At 42.8% G+C, this 20,120-nt stretch overlaps 1 protein-coding gene across 5 annotated transcripts in view; it reads left to right on the top strand.

The window, feature by feature from the left end:
• Nucleotides 1–11,399, top strand: part of Adamts9 (ADAM metallopeptidase with thrombospondin type 1 motif, 9) — a 172,199-nt gene extending 160,800 nt beyond the window's left edge. For 2 of the 5 annotated variants that reach the window (XM_063286081.1, XM_063286077.1), the window contains 2 exons: nt 6,297–6,391; nt 9,550–11,399. In XM_063286081.1, the coding sequence (XP_063142151.1) occupies nt 6,297–6,386 (90 nt within the window). In that variant the 3' untranslated portion in view covers nt 6,387–6,391; nt 9,550–11,399. The other 3 variants (NM_001107877.1, XR_010065646.1, XM_063286078.1) reach the window with 3 other exon arrangements.
• Nucleotides 11,400–20,120: the final 8,721 nt, after the last annotated feature.

Genomic DNA, 20,120 nt, shown 5'->3' with positions numbered 1-20,120 from the left:
ATCCCCAACCCCGAGTCTGCACATTTCTATGGAAAGTGTACAGTGTTTATACATACATAGATGTATGTCCATAGTTGTCTGAGGACCGTATTGGGAAAAATTATATGTTACATGTTTTATACAAAGTTTCAGAAAAAGTCAATTTTACGTGTCCTCTTAACCCTAGCATTTCATTTTAGGTCCTAAAACTATGTCTCTGTTAATATCTTTATGGATTTTCTTACCAAAATCTTGCCTCTTACTCTTCCACTAAAGACAGGTGAATGAACAAGCTTCCACCAAAGATAGGCCCCTCCCTAAATCACAGGCATCAGCTTCCCTGAATCCTGTCCACCGGGAAAAATTTAAGATTTGGTGAAAACTGGGAATACAAACTATGTCTAATAGGGCAGTGAGTCATTCAGTTAATTTATATGCAATAGTTGGGGCTATTATTAACAAACTATTTTTTAAAGCGAATTCGCCTGTAATAAAGAAATAAAAGCCAGTTTCGTTGCATGCCAGTGAGGGTTTCTGGGTCCCTTTCCTTCTGAAAGAAGCTGTCTCCATGGCAGCCATGTTTTTCTCACTGTGAAGTTTTTTGCTTTTCAATCTGGAGGCTGTCGGGGTGCCGACATGCTAGGACCATCTTCAACGTCATTTGAGGACAGTGCTATCACAGGCAGTAAAAGGTTAGCCGCACTTTTTCTGTTTTGCCTAAATTAGCAGAGTTTCGGTGGAGGACGTAGTACAACTACTGTAAAGCCAATATCAACTTTATCTTGTTTTCAACTTATGACTACCAAGGCCTTTTCTCATTTGATGAGAAGAGGCCACTATGGATGTCCTCAGAGAGTGGCTTTGTAAGGACAGAGAAATATAGTCACCACAGTGCAGAGTTCAATTCCCAGAATTCACATAAAATGGCTGGCTAGACATAGCAGCACATACGTGCAACCCCAGTGCTGAGATGGGCAGATCCCTCAGCCTCACTGGTATGCCAGTCTAGCCTATATGGCGAGTGGTAGTTCAGTAAAAGGCCCTGTTTCAGCAAGTATAGAACGACACCACGCCGTGGTCCCAGGTCCCACACATACACACAAACCAAGTGTGCTTACCAACACACACAGATACACGCACAAATGCCTTCATGATGATGACAGCTAACACTTGTGAAGTCCGCAGGTTAGGCTGAGTCCTATGCCAGGTGGCTAATGGGTGTTCTTTCACTACAGCAAAATATGAGGAGAGACTTGTTTGCCCATTTTACAGGTGCTTCAGAAAACCGAGGCCTCCTGGACTTAATTAAAGCCAACTCCAACCTTAGCAACCAAACCAAACTAAAACGTCTGTAAAGAGGCTGCGTCTGCTGCAGACCTGTGCACCAGAGCCTCTCCCCTGCTGGATGAGGAAAGTTTGAGCTTAGATTAGCTTTGATGATGCTGAAGATGGTCCTAGCATGTCAGCATCCTGTGTTCTGCTTACAGATCCCGACTGGAGAACCAGACGGTCCAACATCTGCCTCCAGGCCGAGCTCAGCACTCAGGAGATGATGTTGGGACTCATTCTCATACCAGTCACTCCCACAATCAAATGCATGAAAAATGTTAAAGTGGAGAAGACATTTTGTTCTCTCCTTTTATTGTTAAATTAGCACTGCTTTTCTTTCTCATTCTCTCTTCTGGGTGGGGGGAAAAACCCTGAGGTTACCCAGTGCCATTGTTTGCAAGAGACATCACAAGTGGGCTGTAGGAACCATTTTCTCATGACCCTTGACCAGTTCTGGGGATGAAGCCCAAAGATATGAGGGATACGTGTGTTCAACTCATTCACAATTGTGGAGAAAGTACAGTTTTGTCCAAGGAGGCTTCGGGGCAGGGCTTAGTTAGCACGGTCCATACAGAGAACAGAGTATAGCGCTACATTGCAGAAGGGGATATTTTCAAAGTGTGAAAAAGCATCAGGGAAACGAATTAGCAAGACATTTACAGCTCAAAAGGAAATCCAGCTTTGTTTCTCCAACTATTCATCTCATCCATTTAATAAATGTGTGGTTAGGATCACTATTGGCCTTGCACAGTCCTTGGTCCTAGATGCTTCCAAATTAGCAAGATAGCACTTGTACACCATGGGGCTTACATCCTAGCATGAAACAGGATGCTAAAGAACACGATCCAGTTGTGGGGAGCCAGCTGCAGATAACAGCCAGTTATGTCCCAGTGGAGGCTGCCCTTGAACTGAGTTACGGCACATTTCCCAGGCGTTACCAGGCTGGGCAGCACATACAGGAAAGAACAAACGAGCATTTCAGCCGAGGCAGAATGGCATATGCAAAGGTCCTGTGGAGGAAGGCTCATGTCATGTCAGAGGTGCAATCCAAAGAAATGCAGGTGTGGAAAAGACTGGCCGGAGACAAGTGTGCCAGGGTGGCCCAGTATGGACGGTGTGGGGCTAGACTAGGGATCAGCAACCCTATTCAGGGAAAGGGCCAGATAGAAAAGATTTGGGGTTTTTGTTGTTGTTGCTGTTGTTGTTGCTGTTGATGATGATGATGATGATGATGATGATGATGATGATGGATTTGGGGTTTTTCGATTGGCTTTGCTTTTTTGCCAAATGACAGGATTAGTTATATATATGTAATATGTGTGTGTACATATCAAGAGACTACAGGCATCCTCAAAAATGTTATCATGTGGGCTGAAGAGATGGCTCAAGGATTAAAAGCACTTAATTGTTCTTCCAGTGTAACCAGGTTCATTCCTAGAATCCCCATTCCAGTCCCAGGATGATCTAATGCCCTCTTCTGGCCTGCGCGCACGCACACGCGCACACACACACACACACACACACACACACACACACAAGTAAACCTTTTTTTTTTCCCTTAAATGTTACTGTTGAATTCTAAAGATAACTGGGTAACATTTCAACCCAAATCTACCAAAGCTATAATGGAATATTGGAGAAGGAAAATATTTTGTCTCACTGATAGTTTCTCTTATCAAAATTTATGGTAACCATTTGTCTGTTAATGCTGATGGGAAGGAGATCTTACGTTTCGTGTTGGTAAATGCCTTTTTACGTAGACAGCCATTGCCAAACTCTGCTATCTCTTCACAACTATACAACTTTAATCAAGCGTGCTCATGTCTGCCAGGCATTTGTAAAATTTTACTAGAGTTTTCTTCTGGTGCTTGCTTGTTTACAAAGTTTATTGTTTTGCTTGTGAGTGCCTGCCTGACTGCATGAGCTTGACTTTCCAGATGTGTGCGTGCAGGAGCTCAAGGAGGCTAGAACGCCTGACTCCTTGAGGCTGGAGTTAGAGCCAGTGTAAGCTGCCTGCTGTGGGTGCCAGAGAGCACTGAGCACTCGTAACTGCTGAGCCATCTCTCCTGCACCCCAATACCTGTTCTTCCATTAATCATTTGCAACCGAAGGTGATATGGAAGCGTCTTGTTAAATGGCCTGGTTAAGTGGCTTTTGAAATATGAAAATGCTGTCCTCCACACACCACAGTGCAAGTCACACTATTGCCTTTGCAGTTTGTGCTCAGGATACATAATCACTGCCAGTGTGCACGGAATAGAGATGCATCTCCTTGTTTTAACTTGTGATGTCCCAGGTAGAGCATTTAAAACACAACGTTGCTCGTTATTCAAACAATATTACTTTGACATAGTGTAAGGTTGTCTATAAGGATCATCTCCCTCAGTTATGGGCTAATTTTCTTTGGATAGCAAAGTTAACTTTCAAAGCCACTGAGGGTTCAGTTGTAGTGACCCGGAACAGATTTTATTCTCATCTATGACCTCAAAAATGTATTCAAAATATTGGCTGCTGTTCAGCTCTTACTACTTACAATAGGACAAGTCAAGGGTTTGGACTCTAGGTCTCACCACAACTAATCCTAAAACTGTGGGTGGCTGAAGGGAAGGGTACCACTGTTCATCTCTCTCCCTGCTTTCTGACTGGGCCACCCAGTGTCTGTCTCGCTCTTTCGGGTAGCCTGCCACACTGCAAACTCACACTAGGCTGGACTGGAGGGAGGGAGCTTAGCTGGGATGGTTGGGTGCAGACAGGATCCATGAGCAGCTTCGGAGAACTAGTTCAGTTTATTGAGGGAAACAAAGACTATTTAAAACTTTGGGGGTGCGTAGGGGATATCATATCGGGATGAGTGCATGTCATTGGCTGGAGCTAGTCGCTGGGGATGCCTCATTTGCATAAGAAAGAATTCCGGGTGCTGCCAGACCGGACTTTATAAGGGAAAAGGAAGTTTAGCCTGGCTACTGGCTATGTGACCTCCTCTGGTAAGGCAAGGGTAGGAGCACAGGGCTGTGTCCTTCAGGACGTGCTGGCCCACTGGAGGGGTGAGGAGGTGGTGCAGGAGGTGAGGGTGCAGAGGTGGGGAAGCGATCCTACTGCGGATCTCAGGATAGGATTTTCGGGCTTTGGACGTGCCTCAGCCTCACTCCTGCCCCAGGTCTTCTCCTGGTCCCCGGGTTCCCTGGTCCCACACTCCCCGCCCTGCTGCCTCACTCCCCTCCTGCGGTATGTTTTCCCACATGTACTCTCAAACGGAGTCCTCAATAAACCCTGCCTTCTCTCTTGAGCTGCTTCGATTGGGTTCGTGTGGATGAGAAAAGTTACCGAAATCTCCAGGGAGTCTCTCGGTCCCTCTGCTCTGGTTCTTTCTCCACATCTTGGAGATCCCTGAATCCAAGTCTGCTCCTCAGAGACAGTGCACACACATTTATCCTAGTCATTGTACAGTGAGTATTGTCTCCTTGAATAAACAGCAAGGTCTTTTGACTCATCAGAAGTCAAAAAATACCTACACAAAGCGACCTCCCTTGCTCCTCACTAACTAATGGTCTGACTCCTGTTCTCAGGCACTTTAGAGAACCCCTTCTTCTTGCCAAGAGCCGATTTTCTTAAGCTGGTTTGCTTCCCCTGCATATGCTAATTCAGTTCTTGCTGTTAAGTAAAATATAATTAACTCAGCCGGCAAATTATTTTTCTTATTTTGCTAAGAATTGAGGCACACGGAATGCACCTATTCCCACTTTTTGGTTTTGTGAGCAAACTACATTGTGTTGATATTCTATCTTAAATTTTCCACACTTTGATGGCAGCTTTCTCATAAGTTGGAAATACTGTGACAAGTGCTTAGGGTGGGGATGTCGGTGTCTGGTTTTTTTTCCCCCTTTAAGCATACTTGTAATGCTGTTGTGCAATAACACAATAATTCGTTGCCTAAAATTAATTAATCACAGAACACTCCACATCCCCCTGTATCTTAAAAGCAGGACATTTAAAACCCACTGCCCTCATCTTTTTATTTTCTTGATGTATCGTGGTCTGATGGGCTTGTTCGTGTATTAGTGATTCGTCCCAATGATGTGACAAAATGTCTAATAAAAACAATTGAAAAAAAGAAGGATTTATCCTGGCTGTCTGAGGGTACACTGTCCATCTTTGTGAGGAAGGATGGCGATAGGAGCAGGAAGCGATACAGCGATCACATTTAATCCACAGCCAGAAAACGAAAGATGAATAGGAAAACGCATGCTTTCGTGATTCTTCCCCACAACTGACTCAGCCTGAGCTCTGAGCCCGTATTTTAGACTGCTGTTCCCTCCTCTGAGACATATCCAGACGTGCATTTCTAGGTGATTCTAAATCCAGACAAGGCGACAATGAAGATTTACCATCGCCACTGTAGTAAGAAACTAATGAAAACACTGTGATCTAGCAATGCACCTCACACCTGTCACATAGTCGAGTTGGGGCTGCGCTGCTGGATTCATGGTGTATTGAGCAGTAGCTTGGAACTACAAACTACCCATTCCTCTTAGTACACCATGAAAGCAGCTACAGGCTTTAGAGACATGAGTGATGCTGGCTGTGCCAAAATTTGAATCGTGTACAATTTTTAGGTGTCAAGATAAACTTATCATAGTTTTTCTCAACTCTGTAGAAAGGCAAAACTAAACAGGCATCGAGGCGCATACCTATAATTCCATACCCAGGAGGCTGAAGCAAGCCTGGATATATAGCAAGACCCTTGCTTCGTATCAGACAAACTAAAAGGCAAATGCCACTCTAGCTTTTAGGACATTCGGAAACAGGCGATGGCCTGGATTTGACCCTGTGAGCCTAGTCTGCTGACCTATGCAATTAGATCATTATGGGTGTGTTGAGTTTCATTTCAGTACTTACTATGGGTACAAGAATTACTTTCCATCAAAACCACCACAAGTCCCAGAAACAATAACCTCGCACGCTGTCTAAGATGATACATGTTTTTGCAGGACGGTACCCGGGTCATAGGGAAATGCGGCGGTTACTGTGGGAAGTGTACACCATCCTCCGGCACTGGCCTGGAGGTGCGAGTTTCATAACTAAGGTAAGATCTCCCTCCCCTCCTGACTTCTTTCATTTTAATCTATAGCCTAGTGATAAACAGATGTGGGTAAGCAACCTTTCCCCCAAACAGAGCTACCGCCAAGCTGACCCAGTAAGGCATTCTTGCTTGTCTGTCTTTCTGTGTCTGAGGCCATGTGTCCCTCACCCCTGAACCCAAGGTCCCCAGGCCTCGTACACTAAGTTTCTCTTCATTGCCTGCTGAAAATGATTCTTTCTGTGCATCTCACCTCCAGGAGTCTTACTTCCTAAGGTCTCTGGTAGATCCAGGAATCTATATTTTAAATATTGGAAATTGTGAAGTAGGGGCTGAGATATAGAATATCTCTGGATATAATATATATCCTGGAATATGTATAATATATAGTAATTTTTACTTTTATGAAAATAAAATATATATAGTATGTTATATATAATAATATCAGGGATATAAAATAATCACAGTGGTGCTGATGTTTGTTGAGCTTTCACTGCACCAGCAATTTACGGGAATCGTTTTCAGTGACTCCTCACAGGCGGTCATGAGGTAGAGAGCCCTTGTCCTTATTTTGCAGTAGAGGAAGCAGAGGCCACAACCATTAAGTAGCTTTCTAAGGTCACAGTGAATTCCCTTGCAGACTCCAGTGATTCCTCACACCATGAACTGTGCTCTCAATCACTGAAGTGTCACAGATGTGCCGCTCACAGCAGGGCCAGTGTCATCTGAGATCGTATTGTCCATGCAGATCTTAGACCCTCTCTGCACACAGTGAAAACTGAGTCTTTATTCTATCCAAGTCCATAGGAGACGAATTCGTATGCCAGCAAGTGCTCCCTCTGCTGGACAGAGATGAAACAGGTCACTTTTCATTATCCTGGTGCCTTCAACTGCAAGACACGGAAGTTCAACCGACTTGTGTGGCCTTCTAACACCTTCCCTATGCTGTCCAGTGGTCCCTTCAGTTCCTCAGATAGCCCATTCATGCTCTGACACATGAGTTACTATTGGACAAGTGCTTCAGTAAACATCAGTGTTAAAAAGTATTCTTTTAATTTTTTTTTCTTTTAATTTTTTTAAAACAGGCTCTTGCTTATTAGCCCAACCTAGGCTCACACTTGGGACTCTGATGCCTCTGTCTCCCAAGTGCCGGGATTTCGTTTGCACACAGTTGCACGCCACCACACGTAGGCAAAATTGCCATCTAAAATTAGTACTGTTTGTGTTGCAAAAGGCAAAGATGAATTGTTAAATAACTGGGACGCTCACATGGTGTGCTCCCTTCAGTATCGTTCTCCATTGGTCAGCAGTGAGCCCTCGTGGTGCTTCTCCCTCAACATGCTACCTTTCCCATACCTAGGTCTCGCTATGATTACATCATCGTTAGAGCTCCTGATTAAACCAAATGCCTTCCACAACCATTCTGAAAAGTAACTCTCCCAGGGCCGAAGAAATGGCTCAGTAGTTAAGAGTACCTACCACTGGCTGTTTTTCCAGAGGATCTAGGTTCAATTCCCACCACCCATATGGCAGATCATCTGTAACTCTAGTTCCAAGGACTTGATACTTTCTTCTGGCTACCCAGGGCACCAGGCAAACACATGGCACATACATATACCATCAGGCAAAGCACCCATATTCAAAATAAATATTAAAACAAACAAGCAAGCAAAAGACCTCTCCTTATGTCTGGTTGGATCACTGGGTCAGTTCTGAAGCAATTAGCATCTGGTGGCCTGAGATCTCATGCATACAGAGACAAGTGACTGACAGCTGCATTTGGAAGAGAGTCAGTTCTAAAAGAGCAAGGGGAGGTTTGACTTGGGACTATAGCTTAGTGGTAAGGCTCTTTACCAACATGAACAAGGCACTGGGTTTGACCCTTAGAATCAGAACAATGAACAAAACAATAGTGAGTAAGTTCCAGGACAGCCTGGGCTAAAGAATAAAACACATACATACAACACACACCACAAACACACCATATCATACACACACACACACACACACACACACACAACACATACACACCACATCACACACCACATACACACATCATACACACACACAACACATACACACCACATCATACACACACACAACACATACACACCACATCACACACCACATACACACCACATCATACACACACCACATACACACCACATCATACACACACACATACACACACACCACATACACACCAATCATACACATACACACACACATACACACACACCACACACATATACATCACACATATACGCACCACACACACACACCACATATATACCACATCATACACACACATACCACATACACACCACATCATACACACACACATACACACACACCACACACATATACATCACACATATGCACACCATATACACACCACACACACACACACACCACATATATACCACATCATACACACATACACACACTCACAATCACAATGGTTGAGGGAAGACTTGACATCTAAAAAGAGAAGATGGGGTGCAGTATGCAAAACTCAGCAGATATACTCCAGAGACCCCATTTTTGTATGCATTCTATATCTTCTTGTGTCTGTCATGTGTCATAAAATATGAGTGCATACATACAAAAGTTACATGTATGTAAGAAGGCTAGAAGGAGATGTACTAGCTAGCATTCAAATGTTATCCTAGATGAGATTTCTAGGCATGGACTCTTCTCTTTCATTGTTTTGTAATTACTCTTGTTAAATTACATTCATATATTTATGTGTGTATGGATTGGGGTATGGATCTGAGACCAACTCACTGGAGTCAGTTCTCACCTTCCGGCAGGTATCTCTCCTCGATCTCCATGTGCCTGTTCTCTCTCTCTCTCTCTCTCTCTCTCTCTCTCTCTCTCTCTCTCTCTCTCTCTCTCTCTTCCCTGTGGTACTGGAGGTCAAAACCAGGACTTCACAGCACTGGACAGGCACTCTGCCACTGAGCTACATCCCCAACCCACTTCTGTAGTGCTTATAGTTGATAGACAGACAGACAGACAGACAGACAGACAGACGAGTCCACTTTCCAACCTAGAGAATATTCTAAGCGACTACTTGTGCACATGGAAGTGCAGGGTTTCCCTATTCTTGACTCTCAGCTTTTGATGCGGACGGTTTGTAACTTCTGGTTTGTTTGTTTCAGGGGCTCTGAAGAGGAAGCCATATGAGACGGATGAAGGATGAATTCAATACCTCCACCTTAAATTTGGGTGCATCTGTGTGAGTGTGTGTGGATCTAGCTGCGTGTGTGTGTGAATGTGTGTGTATGTGTGTGTACATATGCATATATATAAATATATATTATATATATATATATACAGGTTGAGCATCCCTCATCTAAAAATTTAAGCTCTGAAATGCTCCAAATTCCGAAACCCATTGAGGGCCAGCGTGAGATCTCAGACTTCATGCCATGAAACTTGGTTTCATACACAGAATTATATTTCTGTCACGCATGTAAAGGCGTATAGGGAACACAAACAAGACGCAGAACCCACATTCTTAGGCATGTATTGCTCTCTTCCTGGGTACCTTATTTCTTAAAACCTTTGCTAAAATCTCCAAGTAGACTACAGCTCATTTAAAAGAAAGAAGCATAAATTAATACCATGTTTAGACGAGCCCCACCTCCAAGAGATCTCATTTTAAATAGGAAAAACATCGCCAAGTCTTCAAAACTTCTGAAACACACACTGATGGTCTCAAGCATTTCAACGAGGGATACTCAACCTGCGGAATCCCCTAATGATGTAAAGTTTAATATTTATGTTTGAAATTATTTATTGCGATGTAATATTTTTGTACGTAAAATGATTTTATTGTGACTGCCCACGCATGATGCTCCCCCTTGCAGTCAGACCGCTGCATTTTACGTACTCTACGTTATATGTAGTATATGACAAAGTGACTCTTCGTTATCACGGTACACTGTTGTTTACCTTTTACCTGGAAATGTGTTTTACTGTTACATTTTGAAAATTGTAATTATTTTTTTAACAACCTAGCTGACATCAAGGTGCTACGTGAGTTGAATAAGGGTATTTTTGGCAATTGTGGGAACGTTTCATTAGCCAATGTGTAAGTTAAGCAACATCACAGGTTCTACCACTTTTAATCATAGCCTCTGTTCCGTTTCATGTGATCTCTGGGAAGAACTATGCTGCCTTGGTGCTAATATATTATGTTTTTAAAGTAATTGTCAAGAGGAAAAACTGTAAACACTTAACAAAAGGGAGCAAGAGCTAGACAATTCCCAATGGATAAAATCGTTTGCCACAGTAAGACCCCCTATTTACGCTTCTTTTTAGACCTGTCTCTTTTTTTATAATAGCTGGACTCTTTTCTTACTTACCGTTGTTGTTGGGAATATGTTCTACTCTGGTCCATGGTGCCTTGGACTCCTTTCAATCACTGGAAGGGTCCACCAATAGCTTCATTACAGAGTAACACTGGGAAAGGAGGCTTTCCTGCTGATTTGTCACGATATCCTCCAAGTTTATGAGCAGCAAGACAAAGGATATACCAGAGGAGTATGGCCGGGCCTTAACACGCCTCTGCATACTCATGGCCTTCAGCACCCTCCGGCATACTTGGAGAATGACAGGAGATCGACCACCTTTTACCTGAAAACTTTGGCCAATGATATGACGTCCCTTGAGGCTGGTAGCCTAATACCCTGCCGGGTTTCCTGTGGTCTTCAGCGTTTGTGTGAAAAACAAACTGGTGTATAGGATGCCCAGGTCTTTCTGATCTTCCAGGAATCCACCTTTTGTTACTCCTTTCAGGAATGAACATGCTGGAGGCAGTGGTCACAGACGTTTTACTTGAGAAAGTCTGCCCAAGCTTTCCAAGACCAAAGAAATTAGGAAAACCCTGACAGTATTCTCCAACTCCACAGAAATGCCAGAGCACTTGGTGTATGAACAAGTGTCATTTTTCTATTGTTAATACATGTGAAACATATTATGAATAAATATTGTGACCACATCCAAACCATAGTTGCTTCTCTTGGCTTCTGGACTCTTGATTAAAGTTCAAATATGAATCTCTAGGGGTATATATATCTCAATATACATTATATAGGTATACATATATAAGATTGTATCTAAGTATCTAATATTATATATTATAACCCCAATATACATATATACATATGTACATATACATATATTGCATGTATATTACACATATTATGTGTACATATATGTATAAAATATTATATACATATACTTATAACCTCAATGTGTATAAAATATGTATATTGAGGTTACAATATAATTACATTATTTTTTCCATCGCTTTCCAGCCTCCAAGCCTTTCCATATACCCCTCCTTGCTCTCTCAAGTTCATGGCCTCTTTTTTTTTTAATTGATTGTTACATATATAAATGTAACTTGCTCAGTCTGTGTAATGTTACTTGTATGTTTGTCTTCCGGACTGATCTTCTGGCCATGGATAACCACCTAAGGCTAAGGTTCTGTGGTCTTTCCCCATCCACTTAGCCATGTCTGTCTTGTCCTTCTGCTCATGTTTAGGTCGTCATGCTAATGAGATTCTTAGGAGTGTAGCTTTTGATACTCCTAGGACACAGCTGATAAGCTCTCTGGTTCTCTGGTTCTCTGGCTCCTACAATCGTTCGTCCCTCTTCTATAATGTCCCCTGAGCCTTACCTGTGGGAATTGTTTTGTGGAAGTGTACGCTGGGACTGGGATCCACAACTGTACATTTTTGGTTGCCTGTGATTATCTGTAAAGGCATCAATCTGTTGCAAAGAAGAGTTTGCTTGATGAATGAGGACTATACTCATCTTTGGGTATAAGGACAGATATTTAGAATATGATTAAGGATTATGTTGAATTAGTGAAGTGATGGCTGTGGCTTCTCCTCCAGAATTCATGACTTCCCTAGCTGTGGGTTCTAGGTATGGTTCTCCCTTGTTGAACAGGTCTCAAGCTCACTTAGAGAGCTCTTGCTAACCACCAAGGTATGCACTCCACTGCTGCATCCTTAGGGTTATGGCGCCATGCTGGTCATTGTTAAGGTTTACAGGCACTGTCGCTGGATAGGACTGCTGATTGCTTCCCTCCTTTGGAAGCTTGCGCAGTGCCTTCTGGTACCTGAGTTAGTGCTCAGGAAGGAGGCATTCGGGTCAGCTCCAGCCAAGGAGCTACTGAGCCTCGTGCCTGAAGACACCTGTGCATGGTGACTTCAGCTATCACCTTCTGCTTCTATGGGGCAACCATGGGCAATAGCAATAGTTTATAATGTTTGGAGAGTCTCTTGGACAACCCTTTTCAATGATTCAAAAGAGGGTTTCTCATGTAAACTATATGTGCATGTTTATACATAAGGCTTTGTGAGGTATAGTGGTTATTTGGGTAGATAGCTAATAATATGATTCCTTATGGCCTTTCAGACAGCCTTACTGTCTTACCTTCCTTCTTCTGTAGTTATCTTCCTCCCTTCCCCATTGGATCCCCCATTTCTCTCTCTCTCTCTCTCTCTCTCTCTCTCTCTCTCTCTCTCTCTCTCTCTCTCTCTCTTTCTCCTGCTGTTTCTGCTGTTACCACAGGATATGTACTCACAGCTGAAATTTTGGAGCTAGGAACCTCTGATGAGAGAGAACATGTGATATTTCTCTGGGTTACTTCATTCAACAAGATATTTTCTAGTTCTTTCCAATTACTTGCAAAGTTTGTGATTTCACTTCTCTTTACAGCTGAATGGTACCATGTTCTCATCATTTGTTGGTTGAAGGCATGTAAGTAGTTTCCATTTCTAGCTACTGTGACTAGAACAGCAATGAACAGGGCTAAGCAAGTATACATCGAGTAGAGTATTGAGTCCTTTGGGCATATACCAAGGAGTGGAATAGACTAGGTCATGTTGTAAATTTATATTTAGTTTTTTTCCCAGAAGTCTACACACTGATTTCCATAGTAGTTGTACCAGTTTGCAACCCCAACAATAGTGAATAAGAGTTCCCCTTTCCCCATATCCATGTTGTTGTAAAATTATTTTAAAAAAAGGGGGGGTTGTCTTCTATCCCACACTAGATCTGGCACCATAATGCCCCCAAGATATCTGATAGATATCTTCATCTCAGTCAGCAAAGCCTCTCACCCACTTTGTTCCATCCCATATCACACTGCCAACGGCCCCTCCCTGGCCCTGGCAGCAATCCCTCCACCCATTCAGTTCCCAAGGCAGGCTGCTACCATGCCAGAAACACATATCCCAATTCTGTGGTGGCCCAGTGTCCCCTGCAGCCACATACTTTCTTAAACTCAAATCACCAAATGAAAGAAAACACAACACAATAACCTCTGATCCAATTGATAAGATATAATTGCCCACTGAAACATGCAAAGCCCTATACACATCCACCCCTTAAGAATATTCATAATATCCTGTAAATACACAAAGTGGAATCTTAACATCAGCTTTCATGTTCTCCCCGGGGCTTCCTCTGCCTCCCTTTCAGTCTCCTCCTCTCTCTAAAACTTTTCTCCCACCCATCCTTCCTTCTTGTCCAATGGCAGGCCTCGTTCTATCTTGTCCTGCCTTCACCTGTGTAATAACATCATCCCACATATCCACACCAGTGTTTGTTGCTAGTTGCCATTCTGATAGGGATAATATAAAAACCTCAAGGTTATTTTAATTTTCATTTTCCAAATTACTAAGAACAAAGAATTTTTTTTCTGTTCTTTTGAGAACTCTGTTCAGGTTCTAGGCCCATTTTTTAAATGGGTCATCATTGGTTTTGAAAGACCACCTGGGTGGGGAAGACCCCCACTCAAATCTCAAGACGACGCAACCCCCCAAGAACTCACGAGAAACCGGTCTTGATGTAATAAACAAGAGTTGTATTTAAGGAACCAGAGCTCTGGGGACGACACGTATGTCACACAGGAGACAGAGGAGTTGACCCTGAGCCCAATTAGGGGAAGGGATTTATAGGGAAAATTACATAGGTAGTTGGCAACAGTTACACAAAGCAATTTCATTGGTTTGTAACTTGGGTTCAGTTCAACTCTTGCCCCACCCTGCTTCTGGGGCAAGCTGACCCTAATTCTCGTTTTTCTCAGGACATGTTATGTTATTCTTTGCTGTGAGGTGCACTTGTCCTCACAGCAGGGTCAGTGGGGGATAATTTAAAATCTTTATTCTTCCAGTTTGAGTTTCTGTTTTGTCTTGAGTTTTGTTTTTTGATGTTTCTTATTATTATTGGGGAGGTGAGGTTCTTTATATAGTCTGGATATTAATCCTTTGTAATGCATATCTGGCAGGTGCTCTTCCCTTCTGTGGGCTTCCTCTTCACCCAGTTAATTATTTCTTTTGTGGCCTGTGACCAGTGTGCTATGGTGTCTTCAGCAATAGCCCCTTACCATCAAGTTCTGGTGGGCAATCATAAACTATAAAATGCCTGTGTTGTTTTAAGGGTATCTGTGACACCTCTGAGAAAGTGGAAGCATCCCACGCCTGGCAGTGGGCTTTTATTTAGCAACGTGTAGATTGAACATAACTCCCAATTAAATGTTTGTATATGAATATATGTGTGGATTAGATTTCCATGTGGCTTTTAAAATACCCTTAGAGTTAGCTTATGGTGACCCCCAACCCACTTCTCTGCTCTACCCTGCCATCCCTCTTCCCAGGTAAGCCTCCCTCCTCACCATTCCACAGTTCCCTTCAACTCTCTCAGCTCCCTTGAGAGCTTTCTTCTACGTCCCTGCTAACTGTCCCTTTCGAGTTTCCGTGATTCTGTCAGTACCTCAAATTAAATGCATGATTCTAAAGATTCAATGAGCTGCACGTGAAGGAGAATACATGACAATAGTCTTCCAGGTCTGGGTGCTTCACTCAATATAATGGTGTCTACCTTCGTCTATAATTTTGTTTTCCTTTACAGCTGAATAAAATGCCATCGTACCACATTTTCATCAGGGGATGGGCATCTGGGCTGTTTCTATGTCCTACCTGTTGTGAATAGAGCAGCTATGAACATGGATGATCACGTCTTCATGATAAGCAGCCCTTTGGGTATATGCCCAGGATAGGTAGAATCATGTCAATGGGTAGATCTAGTTTTAGTTTTCTGAGGAACCACCACACTGATTTCCACCAGCCGGTAACTGCACCAATTTTCGGTACTACAGTGCACAGGGGTCTCCATGACTACCTATCGTCAGTACTTAGAGCCTTTTGTTTTTTTAACTCGGCCATTCTGACAGGGGGTGGGTAGATGAAATATCGAAGTAGTTTAAATGTGGATTTTCCCGATGGCCAAAAAATGGTGAATACCTTTAAAAATGTTTCCTAGTCATCTGTACTTTTTCTGAAAATTTTCTCTTGTTACATATACCACTTTTCTTTTTTTTTTAAAAAAAAAATGAGTTTCACTACATACCCCTAGCAAGCCAGGAAGTCAATTTGCAGCTCAGGCTGACCTCAAACTCATGTAGATACCCCTACCTCTGCCACCTGAGCGCTGAGGTTAAAGGCTTTTTCCCTGATGCCTACCCCCATAGCCCGCTGTTTCATTGGGCTGTTTTTTAGTTTCTTGTGTATCAGAGACACTAACAGCCAGATGAACACATGCAGATCCCCACTCTGCAGACTGCGCCCTCAGTTGACTAAAAGTTCCCTTTGCAGGAAGGAAGCAGTTTTAATTTTAGGAAGCTCTGCTTAGTGATCGTTGTCGTATTTCCCAAGCAACTAGAGTCTCATTCAGACAGTATATATCCTGAAGTGTGCCCAACCTGTTCTGTCATATATGCATAGGTACAGGGCCTTCCATTAGAACATGGCCAACCTACCACAAACCATAACCTAAAGAAAACTGACTTACCTCCCCGCCTCAAAAAAAAAAAAAAAAAAAAAAAAACTGTTAATGGATCCTGAGCTACTGTGTTGGGAAACCATGAGTCCCCGCCCCTCCACAAACAAACACCAAACAAAAACATGGAGTTAAATGTCAGCCTAAATCAAATGGACCTAATAGATACCTACAGCACATCCCACCCCAAAACTAAAATATATACGTTCTTCTCAGCAACTTACGGAATGTCCTCCAAAATTGACCACCCATTAAGACACAAAGTAAGTCTCCACATTGAAGTGTTAACTGTGTTAATCTTATGCAGGTCTTGTGCAGGCAACCACAGGCACTATGAATTCATCAGTGTTGTAGTCCTGCCGTGTGCAGAAGACACTGTTCCACTCCGATCCGTCCCAAGTTCTGACTCAATTTTTCTTTTTTTTTTTACATTGTATTTATTTTAGTTATATTATTACACTGTAACTATCTTCAGAGGGCATCAGATCCCACTATAGATGGTTGTGAGCCGCCCTGTGGTGGCTGGGAATTGAATTCAAGACCTCTGGAAGAGCAGTCAGTGCTTTTAACCACTGAGCCATCTTAATGGCTGAGCCAGGCTGACTCCATGACAAGTTGCAAACTAGCAGTTTAGGAGACCAGGCCTGAGTTCATATTTCCCAGAACTGGGCGAGTCAGTTACTGGAACAACTGCAGGCTTATGTCAAGAGGTACTGGTCCCCAGCTTGCAAAAGGACAGTTAGCTAAGGTTGTGGCCAAGAGGTCAAGAGCTACCTTTCCTTGTCATAAAGCAAGAATAATTAGTCTGAATCATAGCATTACCCAGACTCCCAGAGATAGAGCCCACCAATCAAGATATAGATCACCTACCCAACATTCCTCTAGTTGGCTTTATAACTAAATCTGTGAGTTCAGTTGGGGTCCTTCCATCCAGATGGAATTGGGCCGCTGCATGCAGGAATAAAAGTTCCTTGCTTTTGCATGCTATTTGAGTCTGAGGTATCATTCTGAAGGGGGGTGGTTCTGATGATTTGATTTAATCAGGAATCTGGGAGTACTGACACTGAACGTCCTTGTCCTCAATTGGTTCTTGATCAATTAATAAAAATGCCTGTGGTCAATGACTGGTCAGAAAAAAAAAAAAAAGAGGTGGGACTTCCAGGTTCCTGTAAGCCAAGAGAGAAGAGATCAAAATATTTGGGAGATATAGGACAGACTCGTAGCTACAGGGGAGATCTTCCAAAATGTAAGTGGGAAGAGAAAGTGCCCCGAAAATGTCTTGTGCAGCAAGGCCAATGGGCTTCACAGAACGTAACTGGGCAACTAAGCTGAAGGAAGATGGAGAGTGTTGAGTTAGGAGTGAAGGTAAGGGCAAGCTAGTTGCGGAGGGCTTAGAAGAGCCCAGCTACAGAGCCAGTAAGCCGGTTTTAAAAAGAGCTAAGGTGGGTGTGTCTTTTATCTGCAGATCTGAGATAGCTCCTGGGTGGGTGTGTACGTGTGATCATGGAGAACACAAAGCGCTGTAGACAAAACTACATGCTACATCATTCTTTAGCAATTCACAGACCCTAACACCCATAAAACATGGATTTCCTCTGTGAAGCAGGCCTTAAATATAATCATCAAATGGTCGGCTACTTCAATAACACCCATGCCACTAATGCACCCACAGGCATAGCTTACCAAGCCAGTTGCTACTGCAGCTCAAGAAAGACACAGCTGGATACAAATGTTGATGACGTTTTCCCCAAGAAACCTGCATAGCACCTTCTAGTACTGTGAAAACTAGCCAATTAGGAAGACAGGCAAGAAAAGGTGGAGATAATAGGAAGGGGCTTCAGTGAGGAGAAGGATGGAAGGTTAGGGAAGGGGCCTAAGAATCACCTAACTGACAGGCTCACCCAGAAGCCTCATGCACACCCCAGAGGACTACCTTTCAAGGCACAGGGGCAGTGTGAGAGATAACTAGCAGTAAAGATATTTAAGGAGACTCTATGGAAATATACTATTTTATAGGACACACACACACGATTTAATTAGAGTTAACTTACAATGAGAATGATTTTCCCTTCAACCATAGGTCGCCAAACAAACAAACCAAGCAGGATGCTTCCCTTTGACTCATGGCTGTGCTGCAGCTGCCCCCCAACTAATACAGGCTATTGCCATTGATCTCAGTTGCCCACCAGTACTTGATAGTAAGGTTCTAGTGCTAGAGACACCACAATCTTTGGGTACAGGACAGGAAAAAATAAAATAATACTGGGTCCAGAGACCTTTGAACTTTATAGAATTCTACATTCGTTAATATACTTTCCAGGGCACAGAATTCTTAGAGCTATCAAGGGGTGGTTGAGTGTATGCTAGATGTCTTTTGTTGTTTTATCTGACCAAGGCTTGGAGAGCCTCTTCTGACAGGGCAGACTTTTGGGACATGGGCAGTTATTAACTACAGAAACTCTCATGGGTATGTGGAGGAAGCAGAGCTTTCATTATTCTGGGTGACCTGTAAGATAACCGTCACTTATTTCTTAGCCTCATAACAGCAGCTACACAACTTGGAGTCTCCTGGGTCCCATCATATGCAAAGCAAACCACAAGACCTCAGAAGGATCTTTGGGGTTTCCTGAACATACCCAGGCCTACTTGAGAAGGGGCTTGAGAATTGCCCTAACTGACAGACTTCCCCAGAAGCCTTATGCACACTCCAGACGACCACCTTTCAAGGCGCTTTACACACACTGTGGTGAGCTGTACAATATGAGATCTTTCATCCTGTCATTCTGTCCTTTTATCTCTGTTTACAGTTTCGTGTGCAGATGATATAACTTGTGATATTTTCTTTACTCTTTACCTGTGGAGCCTGGGATATGACTCTTTCGCTTCTTCAGAGAGAAAGAACATGCATGCACCTATGTCTATCTTATATGTCTATAGATGGTAGGTATAGATAGAGTGGGATAGAGATATAATATATATAATATATTTTTAGCTCAGGCTATAAGGTTGCTACAAAGGTCAATATACTAATACATTTAAAGCATTTAGAAGATAGCATGGCATGTAATAACTTCTCAGTATGACTTTAATTCCTTGATTATTAGAAGAGATATGAATGAGCAAATGATGTCCACATATCATCCCTTATTTGATTAGGAGAAGATTATCATGTGGACACTCTTGGCTGCAATTTTAACTTCACCACAGGGCCCAGTGTTGAAAAAGAAAACTGGATTTTCCTGAACATATACCTCTTAGATTCCATTTGTACATAGTATAGTAGCGTTCTTTCTGGATGCTTTCCAAGAATATGAATGAAGGTTGTAAATCAGAGGCTCTTGGGACCAGAAAGATCCTAATAAGGCATATAAAGCAGGGAAGATGGTAACTGTACCACAGGAATAACTAAAACTATGTTTATGGATCATGTCTCAGCCTGTGTGAAATATAACAAGACAAACACCATAGACTTGGTGGCTATAAATTACAGAAATGTATTCCTTAGTTCTGGAGACTAGGAATTTGGAGATTAAGATGCCAGGAGATTCTCTTCATTCTAATCCCAGACAACAGAATGGCGAGGGGGGGGGGTCTCTCTTCCTTTTACAGGGTCATTAATAGTATTCATAAAGGCTCTGCCCCCAAGACCTAATTACTTTCCAAGAGTCCCAGCTGCGGAGAGCGTCTCTTTGGTGTTGAAGATCTCTATATACAAATTTGCCAGCAGCAGAACAAACATTTTTAAGTGCAGCTGTCCTGGTTAATCTTAACTGTCAACTAGACACAGCCTAGTCACCTGAGAGAAGAAGCTTCATTTTAGGGATTGCCTAAAATGGTTGCTGTGTGGACACGTCTGTAATAATTATCTTGA

This window comes from Rattus norvegicus, chromosome 4, assembly GCF_036323735.1.
Source record: "Rattus norvegicus strain BN/NHsdMcwi chromosome 4, GRCr8, whole genome shotgun sequence".
NCBI lineage: Eukaryota > Metazoa > Chordata > Mammalia > Rodentia > Muridae > Rattus > Rattus norvegicus.
Note: the sequence above shows the minus strand (reverse complement) of the source record. Positions and strands in the feature narration are given on the sequence as shown.